Source organism: Nicotiana tabacum, chromosome 19, assembly GCF_000715075.1.
Source record: "Nicotiana tabacum cultivar K326 chromosome 19, ASM71507v2, whole genome shotgun sequence".
In the NCBI taxonomy this organism is placed as follows: Eukaryota; Viridiplantae; Streptophyta; class Magnoliopsida; order Solanales; family Solanaceae; genus Nicotiana; species Nicotiana tabacum.
The window spans coordinates 1,570,843-1,589,089 of NC_134098.1; the positions used below are offsets into that span (position 1 = coordinate 1,570,843).

Sequence of the window (18,247 nt, forward strand, 5' to 3'; positions counted from 1 at the left end):
AAAAAACAACTAAAAATTATCAGTAAAAACAATTATTTTCAAAATAAAAGAACTCCAGTATACAATAAAACTCATTTAGCATATAATACTGGACAACAAGCCTTCAGAGGTCAAACTTACAGAATAATATACTAGAACTAAATTTATTACAAAAAAAGTCAACTTTTTAAATATGAACTACAGCACATTATTCTAGATCTCAAGTTTTAACAAGAACTCGAGCAATCTATAATGTAGTTGAAGCAAAACAATACTTGAAAATTAACCCTAATATACAGAGACTACAAAAATATTTGAACTTATCAAAACAAATTACGCAACGATTACAACATTACAACATAAAACTAATAACAGAGTGACAAAATTATCAGAAACAAGACGAACTACTGAATAGAGAAAAAAAAAATCGTAAATGTTAAAATACCACAAATATTTAAACGCTAACAGTATGAAAATCAAACTTAAAACTAACGAAACAACAATAACAACGAAAATTCAAACACATTATTGTAAAAACAACACTTACCCACACAAATTTGAAAAAAATTGGACCTAACCCTGACTAAATTCGAAGAAAGTGCTCTCACGAAAGCGAACTCCGTACACTGCTCTAAAAAGAAAGCGAAGAACGATAAAAAATGAAAAGTAACTAAACAGGATGTTAAAAAGGACAAGGGTAAATATGTCATTTACTAATATATTTTAAGTTAAAATGGCTAGAAATCGATTACATTAGCGATGGTGGCTATTTTTGGATAGCCAGCCGTAAAAATGGCTACGCCATGCCATTTTGACGAGCAATGACTCATTTAATGAGTCAATCCATTATGACAAGCCCAAATACAGCCCAAACAGCCCATTTGCCACCCCTAAAGTCAGATAACATGCAAAAGAGTTGTATAAGGTCCAGAGAGACCGAGAGTTCACCCAAAGCAAAATAACATATCTCCCTTGCATGGTACTTGTCCAAGGGTTTATTTCCACACAGAGCCAAGGCAACAAAAATATAAGGATCTTATTTGGTCCACCACATGAGGAAATCCTTGCGCCTATTAATCTTCTTCTGCAGTTGAAGAACTCCGTATAGAAGGGCCTCAGCAGTAGGTGGGCAACCTGGAACATAAATGTCAACCGGGACAATCCTGTCACAGCCTCGCACGACAGAATATGAGTAATGGTAGTATCCTCCACCATTTGCACAGCTCCCCATAGAAATGACCCACCTTGGCTCGGGCATTTGATCATAGACTCTGCAATAAAATGCATTGACTTAATATTTGACTCATTAAAACAAAAGGTTACCTTACCTTAGAGCAGATAATTACTAGGAGACATTCAAATATTCTCCTTTTTTACTTCTTTGAGTTTTTCTTTCCTTTTGGGGGTAGAGGGAGGTGTTAGTAACCAATTGGATTGTGCAAAGTACAGAATTACCAAGTTCCAGCTAGGTGACAAGCATGCAAGATTTGCTAACAAGCATAAGTGAAAATCTAGATAGTGTAATAAGATGCATGATTCAAGATCCAAACACAGGGAAAATGCACCTGCAGTGGAATTTTGGAAAATTTAGGTATCTCTAGATCAGATGACTATAGGTGCACATATTTAGTATGTTAAATTGAGAGGATCTAAAAGTAAACTAGCAACGAAGAAAATGAGCAAATACAAAACCAGACAAGCAAAACAGGAGTGCTCAATGCAGTGGATGAGATTTTCTACTACTACACAAAAACTAGGCATAATTATTTTTGACACCTCTGTTTACGTGCGGGGCTTTTTATCAAGTAAAATTTCATTGATAATGGAAAAATTCTTGCTATATAAGAGGCACCCAAAAAATAGAGAATCTCCAGACAGATAGGATCTCTACGTAAGACACCCAATTTCTACACAAATAAGGACTCATGGGTGCACCAAAAGGACATTAAAAACTGGAGGTTATTCCTCATATGACAAATCATGCTCTTCCCTTCCCTCCATAGCATCCACATAAGTGCTAATGGAGTAACATCCAGTGTTGTCAAAGGCTCATTCAAGGCGCACCTAAGCCCTGAAGCTCAGAAAAGTTCAGGGAAGTCAGTGTAAGGCAAGGCACTAAGACATGTGCCTCATTGCATATGAGTTTTATTGTGAGTCAAGCGGCACTAAACAACAAGTATAATCGGAAAGTAAGTGTATTAGCTGTAAAGGAAAATATTATGAATGAATTGTTAATTTGTTCTTGAATTACGTTATTTTTTCTTTTATTGCACCTTTTTACTAAAACCCACTCTTTAAGTGCGCTTTGCGCTTAAAGCTCCAATAGACCTAGAGCGCTTTTCAGAGCTTTTGCCTTTGACAACACTGATAACATCCTACACCCGGATTCTTCTCTTCCGACCTATAAAAGCCCAACTAAACAATGCATCCTTCACAGTATCCGACATGGTCAATTGTATTTCGAACCATCTAATAACACACCATTTACTTGATAAGAATAATTAATCACATCAGCTTGATACCATGATAGGCCCCTATATGATAGGGCAGTGGAAGGCGCAAAATGGAAAAACCAAATGTTCAAGATCTTTTTAAGCAAGGGTTAGCATTCGGTACTCTGGTATTTAAGAACTTCAATTCAGTACTTTGGTATCCGGTTTATCAATTGTGTATACCAAATATCATACCAAGTAGTTTGGTACGGTCTCTAAAGAGTTTCAGCTTGATAAAGTAACAGAATCGTGTCTTTTTAAAGGAATAACAATATCAATTAGCAGCAGCACTTGCTAATGTATATTAGAAAAGGATTTGCTCTAAGAGGACGACGACGACAACAACAACAACAACAATCCAGTGGAATCCCACAAGTGGGGTCTGGGGAGGGTAGTGTGTACGTAGAGTCGTAGACCTTACCCCTACTCCAGAGGAGTAGAGAGGCTGTTTCCGAAAGACCCTCAGCTCAAAAAAAAGGCACATTCACAGCCAATGCCATATCCATCATAAAACCATGACAAAAGTTAGTAACATGTTGACACTTGACAGCATCAAGACACAGTATAGACAAATGAAGAAGGAAAAAAGGGAGGCCACAACAGCAAATCTACATGATGACCAATATGATACAATGATAATAATAAATCTAAGCACTTGAGAGGAATTAAAATAAATCTAATGGCTATTGAAGCTAATCGTTTAAAAAGCACCACCAGTGCGAAGCAGATTATAGACATCATACCAGCACAAAAATGTTTGCAATATGGTACTTATGTGCAATTTCTTGTCCTTTGTTATATTGAGTGTTTATCCTCCGAGTAATCTGGAAATTGGTCATCCAGTACCAAATACATTACTTATTTGAAGCATCACATTTTGATGCTTGACTTTATCACCCTATACTACCAGCAGAACTTCTAAATAACATGACAAAATACACAAAACAACTATGCCTCAATACCAAGCAAGTTCAGGTCCGCTCCATTTAAGCCCATTTTGTGAGAATCCAAATATTTGTAGAGTTTTTATGTGTTAACATTTGAAAACAAATCCTTAGGTACATTTTGACAACAACCTTCCGTGGATACTTGGTGGGCGTTGGAACATAAGAATTGTAAAATTCCAAAAAAAGGTAAAAAAAAAAATTCAAGTGAAAATGGTATTTGAAATTTAGAATTGTGTTGACATGAATATAATTTTGGGTTGTTTTTGAAGTTTTGTGAAAGATTTGAGTGAAAATTTTAAAAAAAAGCTTTTTGGAGTTTTTCAAATTTTCGAAAATTTCCAAAATGCATCTTCAAGTGAAAATTGGAAATTTTATGTGCAAACGTTGATTTCGGAAAAAAGTGAAAATGTTTTGGAAAAAAGAGAAAAATTTCTTATGTCCAAACGGGCTCTTAAACACAACTTTAAAGAGCCTGGGCGAACTACATGTTATGTTATATTATATAGCAGCTCTTAATTTTTCCTCAATGCAATATACATTTTATCCAGCAATAGTGCTCTTCCACCATCAACTTTTCTACTAATATACAAACAAATCCATCAACACCGCCAAAAGAATAGTTCCCAATATCATAACCTAGAATCTCATTCATTTTAGTCACATTAAGATAATGCACACAACAAATCAATAACTAGTGCTATAAAAAATCATAAAGGCTATTGAGCTATCATCTTTCGTAATATCCTCCATTAACTGATTGATCTCACTGAAACACAAACATCATTACCAGTAATCGAATTTCCCTAAATGTGCTTATCCGAAACTAAATTCCAAAGGAAATTTTTCAATCCAAATATAGCCAAACAGAAAAAATGGGTTTAATCGTTAGAAGTAATACATACTTGCGAAGAGCAGGGGCCATTTTATTGGTAAGTGTACCAGCAACAATCATACAATCAGACTGTCTCGGGCTAGGTCTGAAAATTACACCAAATCGATCAAAATCATAACGCGCAGCTCCAGCGTGCATCATTTCGACGGCACAGCAGGCCAGCCCAAATGTCATGGGCCAAATGGACCCGCGCCGAGCCCAATTCATCAGATCGTCGACCTTTGATATCACATACTCCGCCGTTTTTGATATCCCAGCCGGCGACGTCGTGGACGGCGGCGGCGAGCGATCATACGTGGCCGGAGAAGAAGAAGGTTGCTGTGAGAGTACTGGGAGTGTCGTGTGGATCGTCGCCGCCCTTTGAAGGAACGGCGCCGTTTCGGTTAGCCGTTTTGCGTTTCGAGCGATTAACGCCATTACCGATTCAATGGAGAGAGAGAGAGTGTGCCCGCCTATAAATTTTTGTAGAAAAAGACTCAAAATATTAGCCCTTTTTGTTTCAAAACCTTTGGACTTGAAATCAGAAGTTGTCGCGCATAATTTGGTAAATAAGGAATTACCCCCACCGAAATCAAAATTTTTAGTATTTGGTATTTGGTATTTTGATATTTGGTATGATATTTAGTTTATATTTTTTTTAAATTGGTATTAGGTATGATATTTGTTTTTTTTTTTAAAATATCGATACCGTACCAAAATATATATTGAATTAATTTTAAATATCATGTCATTCTTGGAGCCGTAGTTACTAGAGAGCTTAAGGAGAATGTTTCTAATTACATGTTCTTTAGTTAAAGCTTATGCGCCAACTATTTTTGTCTGTGTGATTAATGGATGTTACCCGAATGATTTCTGTAAACAACACTTGTGAAAACTTATTTTGATCACATTTGAGAAGCTTACTAGTGTCTGGTATATTACGGAGATGCAAGTTAGAGCTTTAGACCAGACATACTTACATGTTGATGAAGTTTGTAAACGTTATTCTAATCTTACTCTTGTTTATAGAAGACTCATATATGATGTATAATGTTGTTGCATTCATAAGATTGATTTTGCTGGCTAGTTATAATTTTAATTTTGCTGGTTAGTTAAGGTGTTATTCTCCCCTAAATATAATATTTAGAAGCTGCTTTAGAACTGAATAAACCAAAGTTATCGTACCAAATAAACCAAAACTGAAAGGCAATAAACCGAATCATACTGAATTTAATTAGATACGGTATTGGTATAGCATTTTAGGATACCGAATACGGAAAATATCGAACTGAAACGTCTAATTATCGTACCGTATCGACCGACGAACACCCCTACCCTATACCATAGATTGTTTTTTTTGTTTCCTACTGGTTGTTCGGTACCTGTATTGGAACCCGACTATATCCGAATTTGCTCCGCGTAAAACTGCTTTCGGGGAAAGCGTTTCATACTAAGAATTTTTTTATTTTCAGAGCTTGATGTATAATTTACCTGAGGCTTAATAACTAATTTTCCTTGAGAACAAGCAGCAACGCATCCTAATCTTGTCATTTAATTTATTGGCCAAATGGCCTCTTGGACACTTAAAATTGTATCAGTTTGCAAACTTAATATATGAACTTATATTTTTTATATTTGAACACTCTAACTTAACGGAATGGGTAATAATAAACAACAACAACTCACTTGACTTTACAATTGGTGCATTCTATGTAGGCCTCTTCAAAACTGAATCGAAAACGTTATCCGAACCGATGGCTTATTGGCTTATTGGTATGGGATTATCGGGGTAATGAATGATGAACGGATTGAGATTTTATAATTAACGGCTTAACAGTTTGGGGGCGGATTATTCAATTTGCTTATCGGATAAACCGTTAACCCGTTAATAATTTTAATTTTTATTGTAACATACCACACCTGAGCGTTAGGATACGTCATAGTAAATCCATATAAGCTTGAAGGGATTAAGGTTACTCATGTGGTTATAGGGGGATTTATGAAGGTGTTAACAAAGACCTATTAAGTTTGATAACCTTTTAGTAAAGATTTGATAAGTTTGCTTTTATGTAGTTATTGTTATTTTTACTTTTCGAATGTACATTAAATTAAGTACATAATATGAGGAAGTTATTAAATGAGATTTCCTTTATTAGGAAAATAGAAATTATTTTCTCATAAAGCGAGAACGTTATCTTTTTGTCGTTTTAAGAACTTATAGTAGAAAATTTTGTATTTTGATATTATGTTGGAAAAAATTAGAATTTGATAGGATATAATTTTGTTTTTATCAATGCCCTAACCTTTAAAAATATTAACATATTTAATTTGTTACCATGTATAATTATTACCACTTAATAGATAAGTTGTAAATAACACTAGGCACATATTTTTATTAGATAAGTATTAACTTTTATGGAATAAGTATTTTATCAAAGTAGATATAGTAATCTGTTTAAGAGACTTTCTAGTACTACGTGGCATGTGATGATATTTTATTCAATTTAAAAGTTAGTGGAGTCTTGGTAAAGGACAAATCATTTCAATATATTCAAAATACTTAAGAGTTCTTCCACACTAAGAAATATACTTTTGCAATAGTTGGGTGATGGGTTGTATTTCAGCTGACCATATCCTCTATATACATAGCGTTTAAGACACCTTATCATTTGGGAAAGGAGGAAATTGTTAGATACATATATTTACACTCCAGCAAATATGTGGGAAGAAACTCCATCTTGCTCGTTCCTTTTCCCCTAAAACAGTGAAGTGCACAAAGTTTTCTTCTACGTACAACTTCTCCATATTTCATATATTCAGTTAAGGTAAGTTTTATTTTAAGGCATGTAATTGTCGAGAACTCACGGGACGGTGATCGTAAGCTGTGAGTTCAAGTCGTAGTAATTGTATAAATAAGTCATGGTCTCTTTTCTTATGGTATGGAGATTGGTGGTGGTGTGGTAGCTCGTGTGGAGCTTGGTTGTTGTTAAAAGGGGGTCGGGTGAGGAGTACACCATTGTATAAAGCCTCGGGAGCTTGTCGCTCTTTGATTGCTTGACGATAATATCGGTATAGCTATAGTTTTTAGTTGATATTGTGGTTGTGTTGTTATTATTATGCTTCGTGAATTTGAAAGAAGAAAGTGTACAAAGCTATCATATACGAGCGTATATTGGTTGTTGTTGGCTGTTATAACTTGTGGGAAGTCATATAAGTAGGGGAGGTGCTGCCCGTTTTATTATAAGATGGGTCGTGGTCGACATATAATAGTTACGACGCTTAAAAGATAACGATACTATCGTTTCTCTTACAGTAGACTAAGGAGCCGTGACCTTTGTACAACTTGAGGTTGGGTAGTATATACTATATACAAGGTATGTGAGGCTATCCCTTTTTTTTCTTTTGCACAACTCCGATTGTACATAATATAATGAACGAGCATCCAAAGATATTCCACTCATAGAAGCTAGCAGTAATTACATTGGTTCCCTTCTTATGGAATGATTGATGTTGATGTTACTCCTCTTATTCTTATGTTATCAATGTTGTTGGTATTTCCTGATTTCTTATAAGATTCTTGATGAAGAGTTAGTCCTAATAACGTATACCGAGGTTACCGACCTTGCGTCACTCCAAAAAGTTCAGAATGTGATTCCAATGAGTCTAGCATGCATTATATATATGTACCTATTTTACCCTACCGAGTCACGCTATAGTCAGGGGCGAAGCTAAGAAGCCCCAAATGTGGTCAACTGACCACCCTTCATCGAAAAATTACACGGTATATATCGGTAAAATATTATATTTTAATGGTATATAACATATATTGAACATCCTTTATCAGATATTTTTTTACTTCTTTGCATTATATATATGTATCTATTTTACTCTACCGAACCGCACTATAGTCATCCGGGTATGGCACCTATTGTGCAACCACTGATCAGTTGGGTTTTACCGAGCTCCACGTGGCTGGGTACGGTTCTACTGAGCCTTATGATGGCCGGGTACATTTTACCGAGCTTATTATGGCCGGGTACGATATGATGATGATGATACCCACAGAGGCATATGTTTTAAAAGTTTATGTATTTGTATATATATATATATATATATATATATATATATATATATATATATATATATATATATATGTGTGTGTGTGTGTGTGTGTGTGTGTGTGTGTGTGTGTGTGTGTGTGTAGTCACCCTTAGAGGCACTCAGATGTTACAGGTAGTATATTCTTTATCCCTCGTTTACATTACTATTCTTATTTATGCTTCTTGCCTTGCATACTCAGTACTTTATTAGTACTGACATCCCCCTTTTTTGTGGACCCTGCATGTCGTGTTGCAGGTCCTGATAGACAGGTAGACGAAGCTCCCCCACCACAATAGGCTGCCCAGTTCATCGGTTAGTAGCGAGATCCCTTCTCTGGACTTTGCTGTGATCTTGGTATGCATTATTGTTATAGACATCATGGGTATGTCGAGGCCCTGTTCCGACAATGTTCATGCACTTATGTTTCTTTAGAGGCTCATAGACAGGTGTCGTCTCATGTATAGTTTTGGATAGCCTTGTCGGTCAGTTTTGTTGTATATAGTCTCTCATGGCAGCTTATCGGCTTGTACCTTATATATAGCTTCATGACAGCCTAGTCGACCCATGTTATATATGTTCATGCCATTATGTGTCATTGTTGGTTGTTTAGTATTCATTTCTACCATTTATGTTGATCACATCGGCCCTTATGGATAATAAGGAAGGTTAGATAAAATGTACGTTGGTGCTCGGCAGGTATGGCCCGGGTGCCAGTCATGGCCCTCCAGTTTGGGTCGTGACATTTACACTTTTACCCTATGTATATAAAGCGCTATTGAAACCCTAAATGGCTAAATCCCTAACTTCTATTTTCTAATTCTTAATTGTCTGCAACCACCAGAGGCAGAGAAGTCATCAGTCTCGTCTCTCTCTTGAACTGAGAACTGAGAAGTCAAAAAATCAAAATCTTAATGATTAATACGTGTATGTCTGTATGAGTAGTCTTGATGGTATCAAAAATTTGGTTAATACGTGTATGACAGTATGAGTAGGCTTGAAGACTCTTCAATTAAAAAATACCGTTTGGTTAGATCTTAGATGGTATTAAAAATTTGGTATTGATTTGAAACTGTTTAGTATTAATTGAATGATTGTTCAATTTTTTTTTATTTAGTTTAGCCGATAAGTCACCCTATAACCGCCCGTTAATTGTTAATCTGATACCAATTTACCCGTTGTCTTATTGGATGGCAAACAAATTACTATATTTATAATCCGATAACCGTTAAGCAGAATCGTTAAGTGTAATTATCCGCCCGATAAGCACCTCTAATTCTATATACTCCCTCCGGTCCACAATAAGCGATCAATTTGTCTTTTTATTTTGGTTCAAAGTAAGTGTCCATTTATATAATCAAGAAAAAACTCAATTTTGTTTTTCAAAATTACCCTTATGTACGTATCCCTAAAAAGTCTTTTACTCCTCACATTAACTATGCTGCAATATTTAATTAAGGATAGTTTAGTCACACTAACTATTTTTGTCTAGAATTTTATATTTCTTTAGTGGTGTGCCCAAATCAAACTAGTCACTTATTATGGACCGAAAAAAGTACTATACTAGAGTTTGTTTTGATATTTCACCTTTTCTCTTTTACTTATGAATATGCGGGGTTCTTTTTGTTACCAAGATTTGTACAAATTGAGCTAATAATGTCAACAACAACAAAAATATTATAAAATAAAAGCAACTTAGTAAAACATGAACAAGATATGTTGTTATGAAATAAAAGCAATTTAGTAAAACATGAACAAAAAATGGAGATAGAGAGAAGAAAGAGATTTTCTTCTTCAATTGTGTGTATTTTTCTATCTATTACAAGGCCTTTATATAGGCATGAAAAGTGAAGAAAAATATGTCATTGAATATGTCATTAAGCATAGAAATATGTCATTGAATATATCATTAAGCATTTGAGAAAATCATGGAGGAAGAGTAGACATCCACCATAATTTGATTTTTCTTATAACACTCCCCCTTGGATGTCCATAGATAATGTGCCTCGTTAAAACCTTATTAGGAAAAAAAAACCTATGGGAAAAAAAATCCTAGTGAAGGAAAAAGAGTACACATGTTTAGGAATACGCCTTTTAGTTGCCTCGTTAAAAACCTTGCAAGGAAAACCCAATGTGACAAAACCTTGTAAGGGAAAAAGAGTACTACGCGTATTAACTCTCCCTGATGAGAGCATCAATTCACATCCTTGAGCCTTCGCATCCCAATCTTGTACACTAGTTTCTTGAAGGTTGACGACGGTAGAGATTTGGTGAACAAATCAGCCATATTATCACTTGAACGGATCTATTGCACATTGGTATCACCATTCTTTTGAAGATCATGTGTGCAAAATAACTTTGGTGAAATGTGCTTTGTCCTATCCCCTTTTATGAATCCTCCCTTCAACTGGGCTATGCATGCTACATTGTTTTCATATAAAATTGTGTGTAGTTTGTCACACTTAAAACCACATTTGTCTCGAATAAGGTGTAATATAGACCTCAACCATACACATTCTCGACTTGCTTCATGAATAGCAATTATCTCATCATGATTAGATGAAGTAGCCACGATTGATTGCTTAGTCGATCGTCAAGATATGGCAATGCCTCCATATGTATACACATAGCATGTTTGAGATCGAACCTTTTGTGGGTCATATAAATACCCGACATCGGTATAACCAACAAGATCAGGACTGCAATCATTGCCATAAAACAATCCCATATCGGTATTCCCTTTTAGATACCGCAATATGTGTTTGATTCCATTCCAATGTCTCCTTGTAGGAGCAGATCTATATCTTGTTAAGACATAAACTGAAAAAGTTATGTTAGACCTTGTAATGTTAGAAAGATACATTAGTGCACCAATTGCACTAAGATATGGTACGTCGGGACCAAGAAACTCTTCATTATTTTCATGAGGTCGGAATGAATGTGCTTTATCCATATAAAATCGCTTTAAAATTATTTTAGTGTATGCTGATTGATGGACAAAAATTTCATCTTTCATATACTCAGTTTGTAGACCAAGACAAAAATTTATCTTTCTAAGATCTTTCATTTTAAATTCTTTCTTTAAATAGTCTACTACTTTAGGAAGCTTTACTGCTTTAGGAAGCTCCCTAGGAGTTCCAATGATATTTAAATCATCAACATACATGGTGATTATAACAAATTTAGATCCAGATATTTTTATAAAGACACAAGGACAAATTGAATCATTTATGTACCCTTCTTTCAACAGGTACTCACTCAGGCGATTATACCACATACGCCCTGATTGTTTCAATCCGTATAAGAATTTTTGAAGCTTTATTTAATAAATTTCTTGGAAACCTTAATATGCTTCAGAATAATTTAAATCCTTCAATGATTTCCATTATACGCATATCACGTTTTTCTTGTATTGCCAGATTAAAACCTGAAATGGCGACATCCACCACAGGAGAACATGTCTCTATATAATCAATGCCAGGATATTTACAAATCTTCTTGTGACACAAGTCGTCTTTATGTCTATCGACTTGACCTTTTTATTCGCACAAGAACACATTTATACCTCCACTGGCTTTATACTTTCAGGTATTGGGACTATCCGTCCAACTTCATATTTTTCATGTGAAATTAATTTTTATTGCATATTTTTCATTTGGCCAATCATTTATCTGTCCAAATTTCATGACAGATTTGAGCTCAAGATCCTCGTCAATATTAATAATATTGAGCGCTACATTATATTAACAATATCGTCGACGGTCATTTTATATCGGTTCTACTATTACCCAATAAAGACATAAATTATTGAGATCTCTTTATCTTATTATTTTCAGGTACCTGAGCCTCTCCCATAAGGTCTTATGAATTGTTATGTCGTGGTGCTCTTCTAGAGCACTTGCCTCCTTATTATGACCATCTTGAACATTTGCTCATCTCCTTCTTCAAGGAGCTTTATCTTTGGAACCGATTAGTCTATTATGTTTTATGCATGCCATGAACTCTATTCATTATGAATTTTATTTTATTTAGAGCATTAGCAGTTGAATATGACATTTAGCTTTGGGTCAGCAAATACGTCTAGCAATATTTTACAAATGAATTATCACTTGAACTTCAAGTTCACATTTTCTCGTACGAGGATCTCGATGTACTCATAATAATTCATTACATGCATTACTTTTTCAGCTGCCAATTTTCTCCCCCTATTATTGGGATCACCAACACATATCCCTAGCCTTATTTGGGGATCCATCTTTGTGTATTGTGGTGGAATAATTAAATCATATAGCACATTCATATTTCTAGATGGAAATTATTTGGTTCCTGACCCTGAACCGATTGTGATAGGGAGAACTTATCATAACTTGGCTAGATGCGTACAAGTGCTGTTGTATATTAAATAATACATCACATACCAAATTTTATTTTGGTAATTTTGTTCTCATAGCCAATGGTTTAGATATAATTGGAGGCATACAATTTCTGCTAAACCAACTTGGATTTAAACCAGTATTATCAAGATAAATCATCATAATTTATATTCTTGAACTGTGCTCTAATAATTTGAGCAATCAATCTTACAAAAGCCAAACTACAAGTTGATAACAAATGCACATGTGACCATAGAATAGATGCATCTATTAAAATCATATAATAGTAAACAGTCCACATGGAAGGTGACTGGGCCCATATATTTATCACCTTTTATTCGTTCCAGAAATCAAGGGATTCAATCCCAACCATAACTGGTATATCATGAGAATAAGCAGCATAAGAGATTTTTGAAGAATCTTATATTTCTTCAATATATGCCAATATAATTCTTAATTAATTTTTTCGCATCATAATTGAACCGAGATGGTCAATCGGTCATGCCAACTAATATTTATTTCAGTAAACCTCTAGTTTAGAAAGGTATGTCTTTATTTGCTACATCTCTTATAGGACAAAGATAATATTCCAACGTATATATATGTTCTGACCTTTTTCTTTATTTCACTGGATACAATTGAAAAAAATATTTTTACTAAACACTGCACATAAAGTTAATGCAAAGATATGAAAGTATGAATGAGTTTAGATGGATGTAAAACTTATCTTTGTATTATCATCCAAGACATTTTTCATTGTACTTGATCTCATTGTCTGCTTATAATTTACATAGTCTTGACGTAGAAGATCATGAAATGAGCAATTCGTGCTGATAACGTGTTATAAAATAAAAGCAATTTAGTAAAACATGAACAAGAACAAGTTATGAAATAAAAGCAATTTAGTAAAACATGAACAAGAAATGGAGATAGAGAGGAGATTTTTTTTTATTTCTTCTTCAATTGTGTGTATTTTTCTATCTATTACAAGGCCTTTATATAGGCATGAAAAGTGAAGAAAAATATGTCATTGAATATGTCATTAAGTATAGAAATATGTCATTGAATATGTCATTAAGCATTTGAGAAGACCATGAAGTAAGAGTAGACATCCACCATAATTTGATTTTTCTTATAACAAAAGTAATTTAAAATGTGAACCTCTTTTGCTGACACATAAGCAGTGTCCACTACTATACACGCACAGACAATGTCTGACATACGCCCATAACCTATTATGTGACACTTAACACAAAACCTACGCTACCTAAGATTCCCCAAAACACAAACACTATCACTAAAATAAACTTTGGGGCGTTTGGACATAAGAGTTGTAAAATTTAAAAAGAAAGAAAAAACAAATTTTAAGAAAAAATATTATTTAAAAATTAAAGTTTTATTTGCATATGAATATAATTTTAAATTATTTTTATGAATTATTGAAAAATAAATTCTTTTAGTTTTTTAAATTTGCGAAAAATTACAAATTCATCTTCAATAAAATTAAAAAAATTTCGGAAAAAAAATAAAAAAATTCTTATGTCGAAACGGGCTGTTAAACCAACAAAAGAACCAAAAAATAAAAAGAAAACCCACAAAGTTAGATTCTTTCTTCTCAAGTTGCAAACTTTTAAATAATCACTATAATTAACAAACTCATGTCTTCTTCCATTTCAATTTTGACTCCATTTCAGTGAGTAATTAATCCTTTATTCAAATAAGCTCAGCAAAAATACATTTGATTGATTATGGCAGACAAGCCTAGCAGAGCACTGGTGTTATACGGTGATGGGTTGGCCCGATTTCTCAACCCGACCCATACCCACCTCCATTCTTTCGCTTCTCGAGCTTGCTGTGGCTTCTTGTCTCTTCCTCACTCTCCTCCTTCAGGTCTTTTATGGTTCTTTTTTTCTTTATCTCAAAATCATTACTTTTTGATAAATTTGATCTGGATTTTTGCTATTTTGTAGAGATTGCATGATTTTGAACTATTTGCATATGCAAGAATTTGTTCTTTTTTTTTATACTGCGTACATCCATGTTATGCTCACATTATGTCCAATTTTTATCAAGAGTCTTATTTTAGTTTGGTTATAGACAAGAGGTTCTGAATTTTTACTTCTTTTAAAATAAATCCCAAAATCATTTCTTTTTTGATGATTTCAACTGGGTTTATGCTGTTTTTTTGTCAATAATCTTGGAGCTTGTAGAAATTGCATGCTTTTGAACAGTAATTTATATGCAAATACAAGTTTTTGTTTTTTGTTTTTGATAATGAATATTATGTGTTTTGAGTTAGTAACTCAATTAATCTCATTCTAGTGGTTTGGTTGGTAATGCAGCAAAGAATCTATATAGGCGATGCCAACTATGTAGTTGGATTTAATTTTTGTTGTTAACATGTACATTAGGTGCTGGTGCTTGTGACGAGTTTTTTAATCTTGTGTAGATAGATTTAGAGAACCTATACATTAGAACATCTAAATAAAAGACGAATTACTTAGTATTTGAATGAAATGGGCCAAATAGAGTGGAATAGATCCAGAGGATTCGTTAGTCGACCCTGGTTAGCTTGGGATTGAGATGTAATTGATTGACCGATTGAATGATAGATAGATAAGAATAAGACTCCTGTAAGAAGTGGTAACGCTATCAACTTGCCTATTTTTTCAGGTCTTTATATTCATCTTTTTTGAATATGTTAGATATTTTTGATAGGGATCTTTACAGAAAAAGCCAGCCGTATTCACTAGTTACTTTTCCAGCCAGTATACATAGATTATACAACGATTAGATACAGCTACACATATATTATACATTGGTCGGCTATTTTTAGTTGACCGATGGGCGGTTATTTGGGTTAATTCTTCTTGGTGGATAAGGTATAGGATGCATCTTGGCCAATTAAAATTAAAGAGTTTCCCACTCCAAAAATCAACTCTGTAGCCTGGTGCCTATTATTTTTCTTGTTATGCTATGCCTAGGGGCTAGAGGTGGTTAGTGTTTGCCTGTTTGGGGTGGATATCGTTATTCATAAGAAAAAATATTACACGACGTTTCTGAATCAGAGAAAGCAATTGTCATGGACAGTACAAAGATTGTGATTACTTTACACTTCGTGCTAAGAATCACATTACTTCTTTTGGTACATCTTATCCGTCAAGTTTGGTATTTACTTGGGCGTTAGATTGCAGAAACGGAGGATGCAAGAATAGTCAGAGAATTTGCTGAGCTAGTGGATGCAAGTGAAGCTTATCTTAACCAGGTGAGATGCAATTACTTTATAGCAACTAATAAAGATGTATGAAATTTGTTAGCTTAATTAACACATATTATGCTAAAGATCTCTTCTTTTTCTTCTTAAGAATGAGGCAGAAATTTCTGAAACACAAACTCAGGAGAAACTTGTAGCGGCTACAATATCAGAGAGGTAGGACAACTTTTGTTTACATGTTGGAGTTTCGTGGATTTAAATTATTTATATTGTTAAAAATACCTTCTTGAACAAAATGTCGTTTCAGGTTTATGGGGATGAAAGCTGCTGTCATCAGTGATGATTTAAGATTGAAGAGTTTCTGTGATAAGCTCGGCTTCACCGTCTTAGAGTTGAATGAGGTAATTGGCACCGTTATTGACCAGGTCGAGTCATCCGTCTTAGCTTCCAAATTGTTAGAGTTGCTGGGTTTTCAACAAGGGAAGACCTTAGAGTCGAGCCAATTTGATTTGGTTATCCTTCACGTTGGAGCTGGTCAAAGGACAAATGGCCTGAAAGACTTGGATCATGTCAATCGCTTGGTCGGCGATTTAATGCAAATGGCACATCCCGGAACGGAAGTAGGTTCTAGGTTGCACATGTCAGTTGTATTGAGCTATGGTGTTGTTCGCGAGGATGATGATTCCATGTATTCCATTGCTGACGCTAGACCAGAGAGTAACTCTAAACTTTCTTGTATTTTCCCTCGTCAAAGTTATACAATTAAAGAAGGAAAACCACGACCGAATGTTAGGTAAGTGCAATCTTGTCGCTTTCATTCTATGTCGTCCACGCATTAGTGGTATCTGACGTATTCTTTAACAGGCAGTATTGCCCCATGTTAGTAGCCCAGTGGCAGAATGCGGTGACTCGAAAAGATATGGCGGAGGCATATTTATACAAGGATTTCAAAGAGGTATCCAAGATTAAGAAGAGCTTAATGATTTATACATCATAGTTTGTGTGATCTTGCCTGGTTTTTCATTGATCCATAATAAGTTTAGTTTCCCAAAGAAATATTACAGTTTGATAAAAATGGTGCCAAATTCGATGCCACGTTTTGTTTCATTGGTTGTGGGAAAATTACACTGGACGTGGTAACGTGTCAACTTGTAACTCTAAATTAAGCTTGTATTGAATATTTACAAGATTAATATTTTTCTGGCTTTTTTAATAACCAAATTTTGTCTGTCTTTTCCTTTTACAATCTCAAAAGAGAAGTGTCTGCAAAGTATGATTTTTTTTAGGTTTCTGGCTCAGAAATATATATTTAGTGAAACAGCCTTGGCTTCCCGTGGAGAAGTCAAAGAATCCCTGTTACTCATCATGAGAAAAAGGTCATCATTTTATAAAAAACTGAAACTAAAATAGTGATTTAAGGATTTTTGGAAGATTTTTACATGCTACTGATTGAAGGTTTTACATGTGGATCGCATTCTATTCAATGTGCAGAACTTGCATCGATTCTGTTTGGCATTTTAATTACTCCTAGTATCCCTGATTCTGTGCTTGATCTCTACACTGTGTCTCTATTACATAAATTCACAAGAGTTATTGTCTGCTAACATGGATATATACGGAAACTAATATTCTGTATTCTCGTCTTTCAAACAGTATGGCGCAAACCTTGTGATTCCAGCTGATAGATTTTTACATGAAGTGGCATTTAAGATGTGGAAGGCTCCAAAATACGGAGCTTGAGGTAGAAGTACAGGGAAAGCGTTGATAAAAGCTCTGTATGAGATGAAAAACAATCCGGCGTTCTGAATCCAGATTTGTCATTTTGGATCTTTATTTTGATAAATGAGGCTTGATCGTAGCAGGGGACTCTGATCACCAAATAATGAGGCTTGATCGTAGCAGGGGACGCTTCTGATCACCAAATAATGCCTTCCTAGGAATAACAAGAACTAATAATCAGTCAACCGGATATTCATGGCACCTCTTTCAGGTGTCATTTTCTACTTTTTTGTATAAAATGTACCCTTGTTGGCAAATCAGTGGTCTGATAATTCTAATGGTTTTTCTTTCAGTTGTCCTTTTCTATTTTTTTTTCATTACTTCAGCTTACCGAGTACATGACCCTCGATAAGAAGGTATGGAGGACGAGTATTAGGGTTGAAGGTTGACAGACAGTCGTAAGTCTCTCCTAGGCGTGGCAGTAATACTAGTTCTATTGTTGTATTTTCTTATTCTTGGTCCGTTATTAGTACATGTGTTATTCGCTTCCATTA

The 18,247-nt window shown here is 34.6% G+C and overlaps 2 protein-coding genes across 2 annotated transcripts; one reads left to right on the top strand and one right to left on the bottom strand.

Annotated features, from left to right (window-relative positions):
* Window positions 1-661: 661 nt before the first annotated feature.
* Window positions 662-4,833, bottom strand: LOC107791695 (NADH dehydrogenase [ubiquinone] iron-sulfur protein 7, mitochondrial). The gene is made up of 2 exons (XM_016613796.2): window positions 4,321-4,833; window positions 662-1,250 (listed from the first exon to the last, which is right to left on the bottom strand). Exons 1-2 carry the CDS (start codon window positions 4,725-4,727, stop codon window positions 1,016-1,018), a joined length of 642 nt encoding a protein of 213 aa, XP_016469282.2. The 5' UTR covers window positions 4,728-4,833; the 3' UTR covers window positions 662-1,015.
* A 9,542-nt stretch (window positions 4,834-14,375) lies between these two features.
* Window positions 14,376-18,045, top strand: LOC107791694 (uncharacterized). Its single transcript, XM_016613795.2, has 6 exons — window positions 14,376-14,650; window positions 15,955-16,025; window positions 16,126-16,190; window positions 16,282-16,767; window positions 16,839-16,929; window positions 17,628-18,045. Exons 1-6 carry the CDS (start codon window positions 14,509-14,511, stop codon window positions 17,712-17,714), a joined length of 942 nt encoding a protein of 313 aa, XP_016469281.1. The 5' UTR covers window positions 14,376-14,508; the 3' UTR covers window positions 17,715-18,045.
* The last annotated feature ends 202 nt before the right edge of the window (window positions 18,046-18,247 follow it).

Coding starts and splice junctions, on each gene's coding strand:
- LOC107791695 (XM_016613796.2), bottom strand. CDS start 4,727: ATGGCGTTAATCGCTCGAAACGCAAAACGGCTAACCGAAACGGCGCCG. Junction 1,251..4,320: donor ATGGCCCCTGCTCTTCGCAA/GTATGTATTACT, acceptor ATTTTATTGCAG/AGTCTATGATCAAATGCCCG.
- LOC107791694 (XM_016613795.2), top strand. CDS start 14,509: ATGGCAGACAAGCCTAGCAGAGCACTGGTGTTATACGGTGATGGGTTG. Junction 16,191..16,281: donor GCGGCTACAATATCAGAGAG/GTAGGACAACTT, acceptor ATGTCGTTTCAG/GTTTATGGGGATGAAAGCTG. Junction 16,768..16,838: donor AAACCACGACCGAATGTTAG/GTAAGTGCAATC, acceptor ATTCTTTAACAG/GCAGTATTGCCCCATGTTAG.